At 38.7% G+C, this 22,788-nt stretch overlaps 1 protein-coding gene across 2 annotated transcripts in view; it reads left to right on the plus strand.

Moving 5' to 3' along the window:
- ccser1 (coiled-coil serine-rich protein 1) overlaps positions 1-22,788 on the plus strand; it is a 1,437,348-nt gene that overhangs the window by 1,207,627 nt on the left and 206,933 nt on the right. The window contains exon 10 of one of the 2 annotated variants that reach the window (XM_072256434.1): positions 13,360-13,405. The exons of the other annotated variant lie outside the window; for it this stretch is intronic. Within the exon in view, the coding sequence (XP_072112535.1) occupies positions 13,360-13,368 (9 nt within the window). The 3' untranslated portion in view covers positions 13,369-13,405. The remainder of the gene's footprint in view (positions 1-13,359; positions 13,406-22,788) is intronic. 2 annotated transcript variants of the gene reach the window in all.

A 22,788-nucleotide genomic window follows, 5' to 3' on the forward strand; every position in this document is an offset into this window, starting at 1 on the left:
TACAGGAGCTAGAATGTCATATTGCGACTGAACAAGCTGTTGGTGAAACCGCACTGAGAGCATTATGTGTAGTTCTTGTAACTCAGCTATAGGAAGAATGTCATTAGTCTGGAAACGGTGCAGGAAACATTCACTGGGATGTTACCGAGACTGAAGAGATTGTGTAATAAGTAGAGGGTAGATAGGCGAGGACATGATTCTCTGGAGTGTAGGAGACTGAGGGGTGATTGCAAGTGTGTTTGTGGTCTTTTGCTGCTGTAGCCCATCGACTTCAAGGCTCAACGTGTTGCGTATTCAGAGATGTTCTTCTGTACACTACTGTTTGTAATATGTGGTTATTTGAGTTACTATCACCTCCTTTCAGCTTGAACCTGTCTGGCCATTCACCTCTGACCTCTCTCATTAACAAGGCATTCTTGCCCACAAAACTGCCACCCACTAGATGTTTTTCTTTTTGTTTATCACACCATTCTCTGCAAACTCTAAAGTCTATTGTACATGAAAATCCCAGGAGGTCAGTAGTTTCCAGATACTCAAACCACCCATATGATACCAACAATCAATTCACGGTCAAAGTCACTTGGATCACAATTCTTCCCCTTTCTGATGTTTGGCCTGAGCAACTACTGAACCTCTTGACCATGTCTGCTTGCTTTCATGCACTGAGTTGCTGCCGCATGATTGGCTGATTTAGATAGTTGCTTACAATCTGGTCTACCTAATAAAGTAGACACTAAGTGTAAAATCATGAGGTATATGGATAAGGGCACAATCTTTTTCCCTGGGTAAGAGAGAAAATAAATTTAAGGTGAGAGGAGAAAGATGTGAAAGGGGCCTGAGGAGAAACTTTCACACAGATAGTGATAGATATGAGGAATGAAACTCCAGAGGAGGCTGTAGAATCAGATACAATTGCAGTATTTAAAAGATGTTTGGATAGTTGTGTGGTTAAAAAAGGATTTGGTGGAAATGGGACAAATGCAGGAAAATGGGATCATTCAGGCAGGCATCTTTACAATAGCAAGTTGAGCTGATGGGCCTATTTTTGTGTTGTATAACTATGACACTTTGACTATTGGCTGCTTTTTTTTTAATGTTACACAATGATTCGATTATAAAATGTTAAGAACTGAAGAGGCTACTTGGCCCCACATGTCAGCTATCCTGCTCAATAAACTCAGTGCTAAATGCGAGAGATTTTACATAAATACATTTCAGAGGTTTGTGATTTTTAGATTCCTGCTTCAGAGGGTTTGATGCTGAATTTAGGTTTAAAAGCATAGTGATATTGAGGAAATACTACACTGGTAAAAGAGCAATCTTAGAAAAATAACATTAAATCACTTCTCAGGGTTTAAAAAATAGCATTTTAAAAAAGAGTAAGTGATGACTTCTGGTTGTCCTGGCCAATACTTACCACTCAGCCAACATCACTGGACCGTCACTGTGAATAAACCTCTCCATCCATTTGGAAGCAATGTTTCCCTGGGAGTTTGCTTTGGGCATGTATTGCAGGGGATTTAAAACCAATCACATTGATAAGTTGGTTTAATATTGTCACACGTATTGAGGTAAAGTGAAAAAGTTAATTTTGCATGCTCTCCATACAGATAATTTCATTAAACAGTGCATTGAGAATAGTGCAAGGGAAAACAATAACAGAATGTAGGATAAGGTCTTCTGGTTACAAAGAAAGTGCAGTGCAGCCAGACAATAAAGTTTAAGGCCATCACTGGGTAAATTATGATGTATTTTGTTGTACTAGGGGAGTTTTCAATAGTTTGGTTCACGGCAAGATAGAAGCTGACCTTGATCCTAGTGGTACATATATCCAGACTTCTGTATCTTCTCTCTGATGGAAGGGGAAAGAAGAGAGAATGTACTGAGTGGGTGAGATCTTTTTATGTTGACTACTTTATCGAGCAGTGCAAATTTTAGACAGTAGCAAACCTCTCGAGCAGTATACCTGCTTGAAATTGAAGTATTCCTTTCAAAGAATTATTAACGAATCCTCATCAGCATTTGAAAGAGGAAGATGGCTAGAGTAATGTGATTATGGAATAACTAAACAGAAAGATCTACAGAGACAGATAGTGAAAGACAGAAAGCTAGATATGTGTTTGTTTTTTTTTTTGAGCCATAGAGCAATACAGCACAGGTACAGACTCTTCAGCCCAATCAGTTCATGCTGACCACAGTACACACTCAGCAATTTCCTGCATTCCACCCATATCCCTCCATGTCCAATCCTTCCATGTATCTAGCTATGTGCCTCTTAAATGATACAATTGCACCTGCCTCAACATCTTCCTCTGGCAGCTTGGTCCATAATAGTCTCCATCCTTTGCATGAAAAAGTTGCCTCTCAGATCCATTTTAATCTTTCCCTTCTCACCTTAAGACTATTCCCACTTGCTTTAGAGTTCTCTGTCTGGGGAAAACGCTGTTAACAACCTCTTTTGTTAATGGCTCTCCTAATTTCTTTAGTTTTTTTTTCTCTCTGTTTATATTTAAACAATGAGTAGCAGCTAAAAGAATTAAAATCTATTCTTATAAAAGTAAATATCCAGTTCATTAGTTGTTTGGAAGAAGGTAAGAGTGATTGGTCTTAAAAAGTCTCACATATATACAGTGTGTTTTACATCCCATTTAGTTCCTCCCAATATGTGTTCCCATCATTGCTATGTGGTTGGTTTAGAATAATGGTTGGTAATTGATGTATAATTGTTACATGCACCAAGATCATGAATTTTTTTTTGTGTGTGTCCTCCAGACAGATCATTCTAAACACATATACATTTCAAACTAAATTTATTTTCAAAAGAACTAAATGTCACCATATACTACCTGCAGGCATTCACACTGGAAATACGATAGAATCACTGAAAAACGACACATAACCTAAAGACAGACAAACAACCAATGTGCAAAAGAAGACAAATTGTTCAAATACAAAATAGCAACAATAATAATAAAATGTTGAGAAATAAATAATATTGAGGACATGAATTGTCGTGCCCTTGAATGTGCGTCCATTGGTTTTGGAAACAGTTCAGTGTTCAGGTGAGTGTTTTTATTCATGGTGGTTCAGAAGCCTGATGGTTGAAGAGTGATAACTGTTCCTGAATCTGGTGGTGTGATACCTAGTACTCTTGTACCTCCTTCCTGATGGCAGCAACGAGAGGAAGCGATGTCCTGGACAATGGATGCAGCTTTCTTGTGGCAGCACTTCTTGCTGATGTGCTCAATGGTGGGGAAGGCTTTTCCTGTGATGGACTGGGCTGTATCCACTACTTTTTCTAGAACTTCCCCTTCATGAGCATTGATGTTTCCATACAAAGCTGTGATGCAACCAGTCAGGATACTCTCTACCGTGCATTGCAAAAGTTTGTCAGACTTTTAGATGACATGACAAATCCGTACAAATGTCCAAGAAAGTAGAGGTGCTGCCATGCTTTCTTTGTAATAGCGCTTGCATGCTAGTCGCAGGAAAATTTCTCTGAAATGATAACACCGAAGAATATGTTATTCACCCTTTCCACCTCCAATCCCTTGAGGAGGACTTGCTCATGGACATCTGGTTTTCTCCTCTTGTAATCAATTATTGATTTTGCTGTTGAGTGAGAGGTTGTTGTTGTGGCACCATTTGACCAGATTTTCAATCTCCCTCCTATATTTTGATCCATCACCAACAATAACACTGGTGTTGGCAGGAAACCTAAATATGGCATTAGAGCTATACTTGCCCTCAGAATCCTAAGTATAAAGAGAGTAAAAGCAGGAGGCTAAGCAAGAGCGATAACAGAATGCAGAATATAATGTTACAGTTACAGAGAAAGTGCAGTGTATGTTGACGAGTAGGGTGCAAGAACTGAGATGAGGTAGATTGAGTGATCAAGAGTTTTTTGTAGTCGTACAAGAGGTCTGCTCAAGCGTCTTGTAACAGCAGGGTGGAAGCTGTCCTTTTGCCTGTTTGGACGTGTTCTTATGTTCACCGATCTTTGTCCTGATTGGTGGTGTGGAGTATGGAAAGGAAGAATAATTAGGGTGAGTGGGATTATTGATTACATTGTCTGCTTTCCCAAGGCAGAGATGTGTCAGCAGAGTGAGTAGAGGGGTGGATAGTTCACCAGTAGGACTGGGCTGCGTTCGTAACTCTGCAAATTCTTGAATAGTGTAGCGAATGTTGCGGCAAAATCCCATGATCATGTGAAAATAAACGGCTTTATTCCTTCCTAGCGTGTCACACCAGACAGTCAGCCCCTCTTGTTTGGTGCATAGTGTCAGGATTTGTCTCCTTTCAATATTAACCGGGTCACGATATGAACGTTCCTGACTCAACCCTTGTTTTTAATAAGGCCGAGTGGCTAGCTCGACGCTCAATCCAGCATGGATGGGAAGCATGCTCAGGAGGTAGCCCGACTTGGATTCGAACTCGGGAGCCTTCACTCTGAAGTCCGGCACTGAAGCCACCGCACCACCAACCGGCCACCTAATGGCTTTATTAATATTATTTGAGGCAGCAACTTCAAAAATAACTTCCTTGTTTTCCTTTTGCAACTACGAGAGAGTGTAAAACTAAAGTGGAAAATAAAGAAAGTACTCAACAGGCCGGACTGAGAAGGTAGGGGAAGTTTGCCCTCTTCTTCTTCCCCTTCCTTTCTGGTATTGAAGGGTCTCAAACCTGAAACATCAACTGTTTATTCCTTTGCATAGATGCTGCCTGACCTGACCTACTGAGCTCCCCCAGCATTTTAACTGTGTTACTTTAGGTCAAGCCTCTACTGTGGAAAGAGAAACAAAGTCAACGTTTCAAGTCTGAACTGACTTCTGAGTATTATTATAATTTTCTGTTTTTGTTTGTTTTGTTTTAGATTTCCAGCATCTGCAGTATGCTTGAATTTCAATTGAAAGTCTAGTTGCTAGGATGTCTCTTCCAAAGATAGCCACTCTGACAGCGCTGCACTCACTCAGTGCTGCAAAGAGGTTTGAGATTAAATTTTTTGCACTCAAGTCTCTCTCAAGTAATGAGGCAACCTCCTGAGCCACAACTGATGTTGTGTGATTAAAGATTCTTTTGAAGCTGTGACATTTTGTGGTTTTTACACTTGCAGCCTTCCTGGGAAGTGAGACAAGAAGGATGATTCTGAGTCGAAATTTAGGGCTGAATTTGAAAAGATCACAGAGGAGAGGAATAGATCAGCAGTGTGTATGTGTTTTTGTTTAATATTTGAGAGGATTGAAAATAATTGATTTAATGATCTGTAACCAAAAGTTAGGGAAACTGACAGTAAATATGAAAGTGTGTACTTAAAATTGAAATTCAATGTCAATGCTTTTCCCTTTGAGCAGTTGATATGTGGACTAGGTTCTGGGTGTGCTTTGCTGATTAGCATCTTTTAAAAGAACTGGCTGAGTGTCTGGTTAGAAATAGAGTTCATGACTTTAAAGGTACGTACCGGCATAAGAGATTGAATGTTAAGCCACTGGAACTGCTGAAATGCCACTCTAAAGAAACCCAGTGGTTGAATCTATATAATATTGGTCGTAACATGAAATAGTTTTTCTGGCATTTAATTTGACGTACTTTGAGGAAGCAGGTGAACTCCTTTAGACGTGGGCTGAGTATCCATTCACTGACAGTCACACTACCTCGATCAAACTTTATCCATCACAGAAGCAAACCCTATCACAGAGAAGGCTTGAGCTGCTCAGGGATGAGGATATATGAAAACCCAGATGTGCAGTTCTGACCTGAAATGTCAACATTTCCTCTTGCACCAACAGACACTGCTTGATCAGCTGAGTTCTCCAGCAAAACGTTTATTGCTTCAGATTCCAGAATCAGCAGTCAGTTCTGTCAAAGGAATTGTAGAGCACTGAAACAGGTCCTTCAGCCATGCATTATTTTCAGCTTAATGGTATCATTCCTATAGTAGTGTGACCAAAACTGAATATAATATTCCTGATGTGGTCTCACCAATGGTGATAGATGTTTCAATGGTACCATTATTAAAGCTGCTGCCTCACAACCCCAGTGATTCAGGTTTGATGCTGACCTTGACTGATGTCTATGTGGGTTTCCCTGGGTGATTCAGTTTCCTCCCATATCCCAAAAACCTACAGGTTTAGAAGATATTTACCAGCTTTTTGATGTCCCCAGGTGTGTGTGAAAATATAAGGGAAAAGTATTAGAGGAATGGCATTTCTCTGTGAGGCCATATGTTCTAGATGGGTCAAGAGCTTCTCTTATGCAATGAGGAATTGTGGACTTGCAGATAAACATTTGGCCACAAACACATGTACTATAAATACAATTATTGATGATGCCAAACTGTATTTATTCCACCTTGTATATGATACCATACTAAGGATAAACTACTGCTATGCTTCTGCATTCAGAGCCTGTTTGATGGCGAAGACAAGAGTTGCTGAAAATCTGAAGTAAAAATTAAAAGTATTGGAAATTCTGAGCAGGTCAGGCAACATGGGTGGAGAGAGGAGCAGTATTAATATTTCAAGTTGATAACTTTTCATCAGAATCACAATGTGAGATCTTAGAATTAGATCTTGTTTATTTCAACTTTTAATAATTATTTGCCATGAAAAATATGTCAACAAGATGGAAAAATGTCAGACTTTGGATGTCACCCAATGTTTTCCACTCTATCTTGGTGGATGTGACAATTAACCAACACCATTTCTCTACTGTATGCAAATGTGTCAATCAATTTGTTCACTTTTAGTTTAAAAAAATTACTCTGCCCAGCACAAATATCACCTGAAATAATTCCTGTCTAAGATATTACTCTCCTCCACCATCACTGTGACTAAACAAGTTCCTTTTGTCTCCTTTCCATTTCTGACAAGTGGTCTTTGACCTGAAACATTAATTCTGCCTTTCTTCCATATATGTAAACTGAACTTCTGAGTGTTTCTAGCATAGATATCCAAAATCTAAGGTTGAGTTTTTTTAAAATTTTCATTAAAAAATTAGATTGATGTGAACAATAGAATATTATATGAACACCAAAAGAATAGAGGAATACAAACCATGGCATTAGGGTCAACACAAATCTGATGGGCTGAAGGGCTTGTTCCTCTGCTGTAGTTTTCTAAATTCTCAACTAATCTATTCTAGTCCAATCAAAGTTTTGCTTTATAGCAAATGCTGCATAAGATCAGAGACTGAGAAACAGACTGCATGATGATGAAATGGTCTTACCTCTCTTTTCTTGCTGCCATTTATTGGAAAAAGTAGAGGTATCCCTGAAGAACAGGTTGACTTTGGGCAAGAAATATTTCATCAAAACTGCAAGTCTCAGTATGGAGCTTAAACTGTCTCAAAATACAGTATTCAAGCACATCCAGATTCTTGCCTGGAGCTACCCACACTCAAAAGTCTGCAGTTGAGGAAAAATGTTTGATCATTCTTTTAACATTCACTTGTGAACAAGGAAGCTGTTTAAAGTTTCTGAGCCTTTCAAATATCGGCATGCAGGTGAACAATTTGCATAGTGACATCTCAGTGGCAGAATCAGGAATGTAACTGAGGCTGAAACAGGTATGTTTAGTGATGGTGCAACTCTTTGGGTGGAAGCTAACACAAAGATCAGATATGACACCCAGGCTTCAAGCAATGAAGTCACAACCATTTGTCATCCCCAGTACTCGTCACCTTTTCTTGGGTGAGGGCATGGCCTATCACTTTGGCAGTAGAAAACCTGTATAGGATTTAACCAGTCACATAAGTACACTGGGGACAAGACTAAGTCAAAGATTGGTCTCCAGTGACGACAGAGAGAACATGCAGATTTCATACTGACAACACCTGAGGTCAGGTTCAAATTCAGGTCTCTTGCACTACGAGAACTTATCATAGAGTCACATAGCAATACATGATGGATGCAGGCCCTTCAGCCAACCAGTCCATGCTGACCCCAGACTCACAGAGCTAATCCTAATTTCCTGCATTTGACCCATATTCCTCTAAGCCCCACCCGTTAATGTACCTATCTTAAGTGCTTCTGTAATGGTCTAATTGTACCTGCTTCATCCACTTCCTCCAGCAGCTTAATGCCTTCCTCTTACTTTCTCCAGCAGACTAGAACTATGGGACATTATCTCAAGGTCCATGAAGGAGATATGGATAGAGATTAAGGGAATCTGCTTTTCCTAGAGTATAATGAATCTGTGAAGATCTCTGTCCAGGGGATCAGTAGAGGCTACCTTATTAAGTATATTTATGACACAGTTTGATTAATTTCTGCATAGCAAGGGAATTAAGAGTTAGAGAGAAAAGATAGATGGTAGAGCTGAGTCTATGGTCAGATCAGCCATGATCCTATTAAATGGCAAAATAGTTTCAACAAGCTTGATGGCCTCTTCTTGCTCTTCTTTTGTGTGTGATTATGCTCTTAAATTGTTCCATATGCTCACTGACGTCCATGTGGAAAAAGGTCCATTTTAAATCTTTCCCTTCTCAAGAGTGAGGCTGGAAAGAGACTATTACCATCCACCTTGTCTTGGTACAATAGCTGTACCAGCTTTTTCAATGTGCCAGGCAAGATCTTAGTAAGTTGTTGTATTCAGTTACTAGACTTGTGTCCGGAGGCCTGGAATAGTAATCAGAGAGTAAACTCAAATTTCGACATGGTAAACTGGAATTTCAAAGTTCAAAGTAAATTATTGAGTGAGAGGTTGTTGTTGCAAACTCCCTCCTTTACGCTGCTTCACCACCACCTTTGATTCGGCTAATGATAGTGGTGTTGTCAGCAAACCTGAATATGGCATTGGTCTGTGCTTAGCCAAAATGTCGTGTGTATAAAATGAGTAGAGAAGAGGGCGAAGCACATAGCCGTATGGTGCACTGGTGTTGATGGAGATTATGGAGGTGGCGTTGCCAATCCAAACTGACTGGGGTCTGCGAGTGAGGAAATCAAGGATCTAATTGCACAAGGAAGTATTAAGGCCAAGGTCCTGGAGCTTATTGATTAGTTTTGAGAATTAAGATTATTAAAAACCCCGGAATGTAAAGGTACTTTGGTTACTGGATGTTATGAAGCTTATGAATTGTTGTAAAATATCATTTGGTTATAGGGTTATAGAATCGTAGACTACTACAACACAAAGGCATGCCCTTCACCACATCTGCTGTGTACATACATCTACTGATGCTTCTGGACACATCTTCAGTGATGTTCCTGGAATCATCGGGTGTTTCGGGTCTTTCAACATCATACGCCCTCCTCCAGGTGACCCAGCCGGGGCTGATCAGACCCCAGCTTGAGTCCAGATGGCTAGCTACTTATGACTCCATGGCTCCCCTCTTTTGAGCCACAGCCATTTTGAGGCCCTCTCTGCCGCATCGGTGGTACTGCGGATGGCTCTCCTCTTCCTCTCTCCCTCGATGCCCAAAATGCTGAAGGCTCTAACTAAGGAACGGGCTACGAATCCCCTACAACCAACCTCCACTGGGAGACACCGCGCTCTCCATCCAGCCTGCTGACAGTTGCTGACCAGTCCTGCGTACTTGGAGAGCTTCCTTTCAAAGGCCTCTTCCAAGTTGTCTTCTCATGGGACTATCAGCTCCAGCAGTACCACTTGCTTAGTAGACTCAGACACAAGGACAATGTCTGGTCACAGAGTGGTGGCTGTGATATGGTTGGGGAACTTCAGCTGCTGTTCGAGGTCCACCGACAGCTGCCAGTCCCTTACAGAGGTCCTGCAGATGTTCTTTTGGCAGGTATTGGCGGCTCCCCAGCTCTGACAAAGGCAATGGTCTGCTTCTAATCTATGCTGGGCTTATCTTCATTGTTTTCTCTTCTGTGCTTCTTGGGGAAAAAAAAATAATATTGGCAAAATGCCAGTTAAAAATAAAAGATTAATGGCAAACAATTTATTGCAGAATGACAACCGCAACAACTTGCATTTAGAAAAATCAAAAGTTTAAAGGAGCACTTTAAAACAGGAGAAATGAATAGACAGGCAGTGATGCTTGAAGGAAATTCCAGTGGTCAGAAGCTTTCCAAGTAAGAGTGAAGAGATGATAGGGTGGTTAGATTTGCAACAGGACAAATTGTACACAGACTGATGACTATAATTAGATTTCCTTCATAATAACCATTTGTAGCATGAATTTCAATTGCAATTCATTCAAAGGGAGTGCAAAATTGGGACTTAAAGAAATCATTATTATGGTTTACTCCCTTTAAGAGACATCATTATTTATGTTGTATTTTCTCTAGACAGGAGACTATTCAGTTCATTGAGTCAATGCTGGTCCTGAGTGAAATCATCACTTATGTTTTTTCTCTGAAAGCTATTCTTTAACAATGCCCCCCAGTGTTCTCCAATTCTCCGGACAATTTACAGCAGCTTGATAATCTTTGGAGCCTGGGAAAAAGCCAGAGCATCTCAGGGATGACAGTCCCAAGGAGAACATCCAAACTCTGTACAGACAGCAGCTGAGGCCTGGTTTCAACCCAAGTTCCTTCAGCTATACAGCTCCAGCATTGACTCTAGTGTTGTTATGTACATTTCAGAGATTCATGGCTTTACTTTTCTGACAAATGGCAAACAGGGAAATTGCTCTTAAAGAGACTTCATGACAATCTCGGGCCTGATAAGGAGCAGACTTGCATATGTGTAGGGGAAGGGAAACAGGACTTGTATACTTTGGGGGAGATCGCTTGTGCACAGAAAGTCCCCTTGCACCCTTACCCAAGTATCACAGAATCAGAGATCAAGGGGATTGTGAAACACTGTTACTAGCTCTCAGAATACTTAGGACCACTGTTCCCTCTAAATTGTGGGGGTGCGCAGCCATGCAGTAACTGAAATGGACCCACGCACATAGCCTTTGTTGCTCTGTAGCTGGAATTTTCTTTCACATACTGGTATTATAAAGTGCTGTGCTATTTTCAAGCTGTGCATAAAAGGAAAAGAAATTCTGCTGAGAGCAATGTCTGGTCCACACAGCTGTTTAAAGAAAAAAATTAGAGGGATTGTTGCTTGGATGTAGTCAGAAGTATCAGCAATGGCCAGATTCATTGACAGATACTGTACGAATACAGACCATTCAGCCCAACAAATCTGAAACAACCATCAACCACCCATTTCTATTTATTCTATATCAGTCCCATTTATTATTTTCTCCACATTCTTATTGACTCCCACCGGATTCTACCACTTTCCTACATATAGGGGTATTTGTTTCGTGAAGATGTTCTTTCACACTTGCCATTAATTCTCTTCAAATGGCTCATTAACTCAGCAACCAACACATCTTTGGAATGTGGAAGGAAACCCACAAGGGGAGAATGCCTGACTTCCATACAGAGCTTGAGGTCAACATAGAACCTAGATTTCTGCACTGAGGCAGCATTGTTGATTCCTTTCAGCATTGTGAATTAATATGTGGATTAATTATGGAAGTTGTAAGTCATGAAGTCAGTCTCCAATTTCCATCCATCAATAATTGATGGCCACTGTGCATGTGCAGCTCACTATTACAAGCATAAAATATGAAGAGAAAATCACTTTGTCAAAACTCACTCCAACAACAGGAAGTGTTCAACCAATTGCTTGATTGGATAACATTTCAATACGCTGAATTTGCTCAAATTTTGATATTTATCCATGAAAAAATTACAAATGTTATTGAAATCCAATTTCCAGGGTAAGTTTTATTAAAAGATGATGTAAGTTTATTGTCCTAAGTTTATAGTCAAAAACTTACTGCACTTTTAGAACTGATAATATAAAATCAGTCAGAGTGTAAAGTTTCTTGAGAAAACTGTTAAGGGAGGTAAGTAGTGCTAAATCAAATTGCTTTTGCCCTATTACTATTGAAATAATATTATTACTAGGAATGTATTTAGGCAATTGCATGTGAATTAATGGATAATTGGAACAGTAACAGTATTACATTTTAAATGTACAACTAAAAAACTTCAACTAAAGTAACAAGCGTATGTACAGAAATCTGCAATGTTATGAAATGTTTGAAGATGCTTCTTAAAATGCAGTCAAATAACTTTTGAAGCTAAGCCACATGATAGGACAGCTGACCAAAATTTTGGTCAAAGAGATAGGTAAAAAAGAGGAGGTATAGAATGTTTATGGAGCCAGTTTAAGAGATTATGGCCATTCACTTTTGGGTGGTAGAAGAAGTAAAACTAAGGATGCACGAGAGACCGAAAACAAAGGGTGATAGCAACACACAAAATGCTGGAAGAGCATGATGGGTTAACCTGTGTTTATGGAAGGAAATGGTCAGTCAACATTTCATATAGACTGATGAATTTTTCAGATCTGCAGTCCGGACAAAAAGTCTCAACTCAAAATGTCAGCAGTTCATTTACCTCCAGAGATGCTGCTTGACTTGCAGAATTCATCCAGTGTTTTGTGCATTGCTCCTGATTCCAGTGTCTACACTCTGTGTCTCCTCAGAGGGTGATGATTCTGAGGAGGATGCAAGGATAAGTAGGGAAAATTTGAAAGAAATCAGGATAATTTAAATTGACTCATTACAGAACACAAACTGATGTTGTTCAGTGAGCTGTAGTGTAAATGGTAGTCTACCCAGATCTCACTACTGTGTAATTAGAATAGTATGATCATTGCTTTAATGAGTCTCTGAAAAGGCTCATCAAATCATGTGATAAATGCTGAATTGATCAATATGTTAGATACCATTGAAAAGAACAGATTTATTTAAAGAAATATGGATAATATAAGCAAACAGGAGCACACCATAACCCCAGGACCTCACCTGGTTAAAGTCAAGGTGACATAAGATGAGGTGAATAAATCACTGACTCTATGCAGGTGTGACATATTCCCTGAATCTGGTCAGGGATTTGTCACAAATAGTTCAGGGAACTTTCAAACTATAAAGGCATAACAAATAACAGACCATAATGGCATAAATAATAACTCAGACCATTTTCTGGGTTATTTTTATTGTGCGAAATGGGAATGCATTGCTCACAGCTATTGTATTGAGACCCCTCAAAACCATTCATTCAGGCTCAGGGGAATCTAAGCTCCTCTGTTATTTGAAGGTGACTTGATTTTATTGTCTCAGTACATAGTCCATTGTGGTGCTTTTACTGATGTGTAATTGTTGGAAACTACCCTGAAAGACTCATGAAATTTGTTATTTCTGCTCTGCTTCGTCTATTAAATTTCTGCATTTTATGAGTGTGTTCATTTCAACAAAGCCATGTTTTACTAATAATTTATTGTTTTTTCTGTTGTTTTATTTACTTTTACATCAATAGTGTCTCATTTTGCTTTTCTTTTGTTCTTTTATTTTTTTCATCCAATTGATCTCATTCTGCATTCGTTGCAACAGCTAAGTTAATCATGACAACATTCTGAAGAAAGTCCCAAGTATTCAGGTATGGTGCAAATTAATGTACAATCCATTGACCTTTTTAACAGCCATTATTATTTGTTGAACGACTTTTGTTTTAATAATGTTTTGTTTTTATTTGGAACTCTGCTTTGTTCATAGATGCCTGCAAGTGTTTCCTTTATCAATACCCTAACCAAACAATATAGTGGCTGAGGCAGGCTTTATTTAGTGGCCTTAATGACTTAAATGGGTCTAAATTTCAGGATCAAAGCAGTACTCTGTTATAATGATTACTATATTCAGCTTGTGGAAAGTTTCAGGTAAATCTATTCTATGCAGTAATGGTTTTACTGTTTTAATATAATGACATTTGTTGTGTTTATCTGACACAAGTAGTTGGTTTTCCTTTCAATAATAATTTCTTCTTGTCATATTCTGTGGTGAATCATCTGATAAGATTACTGAAGGTACTAATAAGCCTACAAAATTGTCATCGTCCAACTTAATAACATATGACCTGCAGGTGATAGATCCTCATATTGTTTTGTTACCATGAGATGGCACCAGTTGACTCTACACATTAAAATGCAGTATCACATACTTTTATCTCGATATCAATGCCTTGGGTCTCCGTTAAAATCTTTCCGCTTACGTGGGCGATCAGTGGCACATCAAGACATTTTGTTCTGATGTGCATAAATGCTTCTTAAAAATGATCTTGTGTTTCTTCTTTGGAAACAATTCAGGACATTGATCCAAAATGCAGTCCATGTAGCAGCCACTTACCAATTTGAAGTCATGCTTAAGTATCCTCCCAAAACCATGGGGGCAGTGCTGACTTTAAAATATCTGTTGATCAGCATGGACAGCCAAAACCTATAAAATAAACCACAGCAACATATCTTTTCTTTAAGCATGATTAACTAATTTATTTTTGCCATCATTCATGCATATGGAGCACAGCACTTTTAAGAACATTGGATGGTTTTAATTTTTATATATCAATTATAAATAGGGCATAAAATCCAACTTGTAAAAGGAAAATGAACAGAAGGTCATATCAAAGATAGTGAAACTTAAGAATTATTTACTGTATAGTAAGTAGGATGACGAAAGATCTTCCACGGAGGTTTTGATTGAAAGGACACAAAGTATTTTCATTTCTGGGGTAGAACATAACTACAGGCCATGATACAAGGTAGTCACCAAGTAACCCAATATTCAGAAGACCTGTCTTTTCCAAAAGAGTGGTGGAAATGCAGAACTGGTAACCACATGGATTGATTGAGGTAAATAACATTTGTACACTTAAGGGAAGGCTGTACAAGCATTAAAGGGAAAAGGAAGGAAGGAACAGTGGGATTCTCTGAGAACTTCAGATGAGAAAATTGTGAAGGATGCTGGATTGGTGCAAAGAGAGGTTGGACAGATTAATACATTTTGGCCATATATCTATGTTAATCCTTTGTGTATCAATTGCTTAAAGATACCTGGTAGAAGAATTTTGTAAAAAAAAAAGACATTTGAAGTGTACAGACCATTTCAACCACCAACAATGTACTTAATCTCTTGTGTAACCAGAATTAAAGGGCATAATTAACATTGCTATTATTACCATAAAACAAGTAATAAAACAATGTCAAGTCACTTTTTATTGTCATTCTGACCATAACTGCTGGTACAGTACACAGTAAAAACGAGACATCGTTTTCAGGACCATGGTGCTACATGAACAATATAAAAACTACACTGAACTACGTAAAACAACACAAAACTACACTAGACTACAGACCTACCCAGGATTGCATAAAGTGCACAAAACAGTGCAGGCATTGCAATAAATAATATACAAGACAATATACATAGTAGAGGGCAGTAGGTTGGTATCAGTCCAGGCTCTGGGCATTGAGGGTCTGATGACTTGGGGGAAGAAACTGTTACATACAATGACACCAAGCCTTAAAAATTATTTATTTCCCTACTTTTTTTTCTTTCAGTTGGGTACAACAGTTCACCTGCACTGTAACATGATTATTAATTACTTTTGTTTTACTTTACAAAATGCATCACTGAATCTCTTAATTTTCATCTCAGGAGGCAAACTATGTGGGTCTATAGAAGATATTGGTGCAAAGGCTCACAGCTATCTCACCTACACATCACACCCACCTTTCCTCCTGTTCTTTCTCTGTTTCTCCATCTCTGTTGAATCTGTCCACAAAATGAGGCCTTTCATTTTTGGACTTCTGAAATGCCATTTTTTTCCATAAACATAGCTCCCCTCCACTGATTTTGATTGAGTCCTCTCACAAATTCCATCCTGTTCATGTGTGTTCACTTACTGACCTCACTCTCTAAGCAGGACAGAGAGGACTTTTCTTTTCACCCCACTGGTCTCTGCCTCCACTTCCAGCATAAGATCCTTCACTATTCCCACCATTGGTCATCAGTCATACCTCTTCTTCCTTCCTTCTGCTCTCCGCAGGAGCCACTTTTCCATGTCTGTCATGACTGCTCATCCCTTCCCATCCACCTTTGCCCTGCAATCATAAGCAGTGCAACATTTGTCCCTCAACCTCCTCTGACACCACTATCCAGATAAGGTAGAAATTTCCGTGCACTTCCTCAAACCTTCAATGCTCACAATGTGGTGTCTACTACATCAGTGAGACCGAACGTGGACTAGGTGACTTGTCATGTTGAGAACAGCTATCCTGAGCTTCCATTCGCAATTTATTTCAACTGCTCCTTCCCATTCCCACTCTACCATTGTGATGAGGACAAACACAAACCAGAAGCACAATGCCTTATATTTTTCTTGGATAATCTATAGAACAATGGAATGTACATTAAATTTTACAATTTCAGGGAACTCACACCTTTGGTGTTACTTTCTCAGTCCCATCGTTACCTCAATGTGCTCCTTGTTCACCTTTTCCATCCCTACAACATCCCAGCATTTTGCTACCACCTATGGATCCATCTGCCTATTACCCACGCTTATACACTTGTGTTTCTTCTTACTCAGTTCACCTTTCTGTACATTGCCCTTCCTCCACCTGACTCTATCTGGCTATCATCTCTCCTTTAGCTGTATTTTGTGGATCATAACAAATAACCAATCCAAGGTCATTTCTAATATGCCACTGCCAAATGTAAAACTCTTTTCTCCACTTGATCTTGAAAGACTATTTGACTATAGAGTTTGAAACTGAACTCAACTGTATTTTGTTCAATGTCCACCACAATTAGATCAGAGATGGAGGCTCAACTAATACACATTCAAGCTGAGAACTTTGCACAGGACTTCCCTGCTTAAGTTAGTCACCAACTTAACTTGCCCAGCTAGAATGAAAACCATATTACTAAATACCTGTTGTACATAATGCATAAAATATGAAAATGTATATATTTTTTGAAAGGAAATTTATTCTTTGCAAAAACATGAATACATTGAGTTAGAAATTGGAAAATTTTATTGATGAAAATGCATTCACTACATTATATGTTATAAAATCCTATTTGTTATCTTGACTTTATGTCAAATTGTGCATAAGGGAGTTATAACTTGCAACGGATTTTTTTTTGAATTACCATGTTGTTAGGATTACTAATTTTAGTGAGTATGTCACTGTTGAAATATCTTCAAGAGAACCGATATATCATTTTGAAAAATCACTGCTCCAATGTTGTCTGCACCTTTGAAGATTTAAAAGGTTTTTAATGACAATCAAAATGAGTGGTATTATTTCAGGCTCATGGTAAAGATTGTATTTCTACTGTACTTTGAACAACTTGACTTTGGATGACAGTAGAAGTCATGTGATTTTTTTTTGTTGACAGTCTATTTTGGATTTAACTGCTTATTGAGAAATGCTCTCAGAAAGGGTTGACATACTGTGACCTGTTTGAAAGTGTGGTTTTCAATTAGTGTGTTATCCTTCATGCGTCATCTAAGTGATATTGATTACCATTTGCTAGATTTGTTATAGTCTTGTGTTTTTGCACACATCTCAGAAATGAGTTTCTTTTGAAGCAGCATTCTTGAGTTGTATTTATTCAATTCTCTAGCTTTTTCATTGGAATAAACATATATTCTTTAGGAAAATGAATTATTCTGTCCAGAGGCTACTTGGTATTCTTTGAAAGTAATTGAAGAGATTAGCAGATTCTCAGTTACAAGCAGTGCTTGGCAGGTAGTTTTAATCTTTGGGCTTGGTTCATGTTGGTCTTCACCCACTCATTTGCCATAATTTTGGCTGAAGAGTCATGAGAATTTCCTGGAAAATATAATAAGTGGCATTCAGGAGGCTTGTTCACAGGATTTCCATTGGCTTTTAGAGGTATAGAGAGACTATAAAACAGGCCTTTCAGCTTACTTCGTCCATGCCAACCACGTGTCTCTTTGAATCTCGCCGATCTTTGTCGATGCATCATAGAAAGCATCATTTCTAGATGCTCAGTGGCTTGATACGGCATCTGTTCTGCCTGTGACTACAAGAAGCTGCGTAGAGTTGTAGATAATGCTCAGAACATCACAGGAACCTGCCTTTCCTTCATAGACACTGTCTACACATCTCACTGCCTTGGTAAAACAGACAACATAATCAAAGACATTATCCATTCTGGATATTCTCTCTTCTCCACTGCAACTCCCATTGGGCAGAAGATAGAAATGGCTGAAGCCCTGTACTGCCAGGCTCAGGTCCATATTATCATACTGATCCCCTGGTATGATAAGATGAACTCTTGACCTTACAATTTACCTCTGCCTTCCCTTGCTCGTTAATGTCTGCCTGCACAGCAGTTTCTCTGTAACTGTAAGACTGTATCTTGCACTATGTTATTGTACTGCCTCAATGCATTGTAATGAATTGATCTGTATAGATGGTATGCTAAACAAAATTTTGTTCACTATACCTTGGTATATGTGACAATAATAAACAATTTACAAACTATCAGCAATTCATTGTACAATAATCTAACATTAATCCCACTTTTTATTTTCCCAAATTATCTTCAACTCCTTCCTTTCTGCTCCAGACTCTGCCGCTCACCTGCACACTCGGAGCAATTTACAGTGGCCATTTCACCTACCAACTGCATGTCATTGGGATATGTGAAGTAAAGAGAGCACCTAGGAAAATCCCATGCATTCACAGGGATTATCTGCAAACATGCAGGCAGCACCTAAGATCAAAATTGAACCTAGATCTGCGGCACTGAGAAAGTGGCTCTACTAACTATGCCATTTTGATGCCAAGGTTAAGACATCTGTCAAGGTTATAGCCGCCAATGTGGAAGCTTTACCCACAATGCAAATTATACTATTATCAATGAATGATTTGTCATCTGATGATGATAAACGTTTGTCAAGACATTTAAGCCACTCACCAACAAGGAAAGAAGATTTCAGTGAAGTAGGTTTGATTTTTCCATGAGTTAAAATATCCTGTCGTATTTTGACTAACATGGTGATTACGGGAACCTTTTTTGTGTGTCTATGTGGACATTTTTTTATCCTGGGTGCTCAACATATTGGACTCACCAGGGCTCTTGCTAAGAATATTCTTAAACTTCATCTATTCTGTTGTAACAGTGCAGAGTAGTATACATGTGCTTTTCATATTGGTGAATGACTCAGGTTGAAGAATAGCCCCAGCGTCTCAATTCTCTTATTTTGTAAATGTGAGATTAATACCGACATAAACCAACTGCAAGATATGTTATGGGAAACCAAATAATCATTAAAACTGGTGGGGAAATCAAAAGAATTAATATTAGCAAAAAAAAACTGGATAAAATACTGGAGATAAAAGCTACTAAATCCTTTGAAACTCATGCATTTTGATATTTCTGTTTTTGCTTCCCATAATTTGTCAAGTTTATTTCTCTCTTCCAATACTTATCACTTGAACTTCCTCAGATAGGATCCTGAAGAGAGCTTTTGACATGTTAGCCTAAATAAATAAAAATCTTGAATCCAGGAATTGGGATGTTATGTTGAACTTGTATAAGATGTTGATTGGGCCAAATTTACAGTATTATGTGTAGTTCTGGTCACCTATCTTCAGGAATAATAACAATAAGATTGAAAGAGTGCAGAGAAAATTTACAAGGATGTTGCCAGGTCTTGAGGACCTGAATTACAGGGAAACATTGAGTAGGTTAGAACTTTATTCCCTGTGGGATAATGAGGAGAGATTTCATAGATGTCAACAAAATTGAGTGGTGTATATATAGGGTTAATGCAAGCAAGCTTTTTCCATTGCCGCTGAGGTTGGGTGAGGTCATAGGTTAAGAGTGAAAGGTGAAATATTTAAGGAACTCTAAGGGAAACATCTTCATTCAGAGGGTGGTGCGAGTGTGAAACGAGCTGCCAGTTGAAGTGCTGTTTGTGGGTTTGATTTCAACATTTAAGAGATGTTTCATTCACTATATGGTCAAGAGGAGTGTGAAAGGCTGTGGTCCAGTTGTGGGTTGACAGGACTAGGCAGAATAACAGTTCAGCGTGGATTAGATGGGCCAAAGTTTCTGTGACTTTCTATCACTCTATGACTTGCTTTTTCAAGGTCATTGATTTCCAAACATACCACTCTGAGTTTGCTTTGTATCAGTATCAATCCTCTGTTAGGAGATGATACTTCAATTAAAACAGGATCTGACCAAGAAAAATTTGAATGCAAACTATACGCGAGAAATTTTCTCTGGTTTGAGCTTGGGTTAGTATCAACATATAAGGTCAAGATCAGTTAGCCCTCTTAGTTTTAGGATTTTAAAAGAGATGGTAGGTTAGTTTTGCTTTTCCAAAATTTTCCACCTTCATAAATTGGAACTTGGCAAATAGAGGAGTAGGATCAAAGAATCTTACAGGATATTTGAGTCACAGGTCATCCACTCAGACTCTGACACTCCAGAGAATATTATCTGATCCCATTTTATCTTTCCCACACTCCCATCAATTTCCCCCCAGATTCTACTAATGGAATTCTGGTCTTCAAGAAAGCCAAAGTGGTATCTACAGATGTTATGAAAACCCTGCTATGTTGCACCCTTGAGAAGTCATAAAATGTTATGATGAAGTCAACATATGTCAATGGAGGAGAAATCATGTTCAACAAATCTCTTGGAAGCTTTTGATAACATAGCTGCCTTGATGATGTCAGTGAGCTAGTGCATATAGTATATCTGGATTTTCAGAAGACACGAGAAGGTGTTTTTTGCACAGGTCTTGAATTCACAGGCTTACAGATAAGGTTAATAGACAAGAAAAGAAGGGTAAAAAATAATAAACACCATCCCCTCATCAGTCAGATATCCTGTATAAAAGCTAGCAAGTCATGTTGCAGCTGTGCAAAACTTTGGTAACGCCGCACTTGAAGTATTGTGTGCAGTGTGATTACCACATTCTATCAAATTCAAGCTTATTGTCACCTGACTGTATTTATATCCAACTAAATGAAACAATGTTCCTCCAGACCACAGCTCACCCTCAGAACAATATCACATACAGTACATAAACCAAAATATTGCCAGAAATAAATACATACATTTTGAATTATATTTATTTAATGTGCAGCACAAGTAAACAGCAAACAGGCTGTTCAGGTTCACCAGGAACTGGAATGTATTAGCTAAAAGGGAAGTTCGAAAGATGGATCATTTCCTCTAGAGTGTTGGAGACTGAGTGAGTAACCTGAAAGAATGGTATAAAATTATTGGAAGCCTAGATAGTCAATATCTCTTTCCTGGGCTGGAAATACCAAATACTACTGTCTATGGGTTAAGTTTAAGGTGAGGGATTGGAGAAATTAAAGGTAATTTTATAGAGTGTAGGAGGTGCCTGGAGCACCCTGTCAGGGGAGCTGGGAGAGGCACAGATATATGAGAAATATGAATCATGTGTAGCAGATGGAATTGGTTTGGATTGGCATCATGGGGTGTCACAGTAGTGCTTAGTGTAATGTTTGACAGCATCAGCCTTAAGACCAGGATTCAATTCCCGCCGCTATCTGTAAGGAGTTTGTACGTTCTCCCCGTGACCTCATGGGTCCTCTGGCTGCTCCAGTCCTCCCCCTCCCCCCCAGCTCAAAGACTTGCTAGTTAGGATCAGTAAGTTGTGGGCATGCTATACTGGCACCAGAGGCATGGCAACACTAGAGAGCTGCCACCAGCACATCTCCGACTGTGTTGGTCATTGACGAAAAGCAATTTGTTTCACTCTGTTTCAATGTACATGTAACAACAAAAGCTAATATCTTCTTTTCCTCAACACAGAACTGATGTGCCAACGGACCTGTTCCGGTGCTGAACTATTCTGTTTTATGTTCTTCTGGAATGGGATGTAAATTCTTTGCCCAGATAGAGGTGCATCTTTGGAAATGTGTACAGTGGAGGGCAACAGAAAGTCAGGTGCTTGGTTTATTGAACCTGGCAATGGTAATTGTTTGAATTACAGGGAATTTAACAATTTCCTTACTGTATGGTAGGGGCACATCAAGGGGCAGAATGGCTTGCACCTCCTCTTGAGTTTTCTGTTCATGAAATTAAAAATAAGTTACTAGAAACTCTGAGAAAGTCAAGCAGCATCTATGGGTACTGAAACAGAATTAATGTTTCAAGTTAAATAAATTTCTAAAGATACTGCCTGACCTGCTAAGTGTTTCCAGTACATTACGTTCTGGTTAATTGGGACACAATGGGACCAGTACATAATGGCCCAATTAAGTGGATGCTCCAATTAGTAGAAGTTTCTTGGAAATAGTTTAAGAAAGATAAAGTACATGTAATTGAGTAACATTATGTATTTAAATGAAATACAAAACATATTATGACACTACCAATATTACTACAGTACTATAAAGCTGTACATTAGTTGGAAATCATCTAGTGTACTTTGTTGTGTTCATTTGATCAACTGCAAATGAACAAAATCAGTGCAGACACCTAGAACAGATAATGAATTGCCTTCATTGCCTTCATTGCCTTCCTGTATCAAGTCGTGCCAAAAATCACTGCTTTTTAATTTGGAGTCAGTCAGCCCAATTGAATAACATATCAAAAGCATATGCAACTGACTCTGTTTAAAAACTGTTCATTCTAAGCATAGTGTAGTATCTAACAACCCCACAAAATCACACAATTGATTCTAGTTGGAGACTGTTGCATCCTCCAAATCTTCATTTTCATTGTAACATTCAAGATGCCTTCAAATTCTTTGTGGTTTCCAACTTGCTGAAGTAGTGGGTGAAATGGTTTCAATTTCATTCCAAGCTCTTTCTGGTATCTCCAAGCCTGAATGCTTGAAACCACAGTAAGCAAAACAGTTCAGAATTGTCTTCTCGCTGATTTCTCGCCAACCATCAATGACAAAAATCACTGCTTTTTGAACACAACCACGTGTAATTGCCAAAAATTTAAAAACTA

The sequence above is a fragment of the Mobula birostris genome, chromosome 4 (assembly GCF_030028105.1).
Source record: "Mobula birostris isolate sMobBir1 chromosome 4, sMobBir1.hap1, whole genome shotgun sequence".
Lineage (NCBI taxonomy): Eukaryota > Metazoa > Chordata > Chondrichthyes > Myliobatiformes > Myliobatidae > Mobula > Mobula birostris.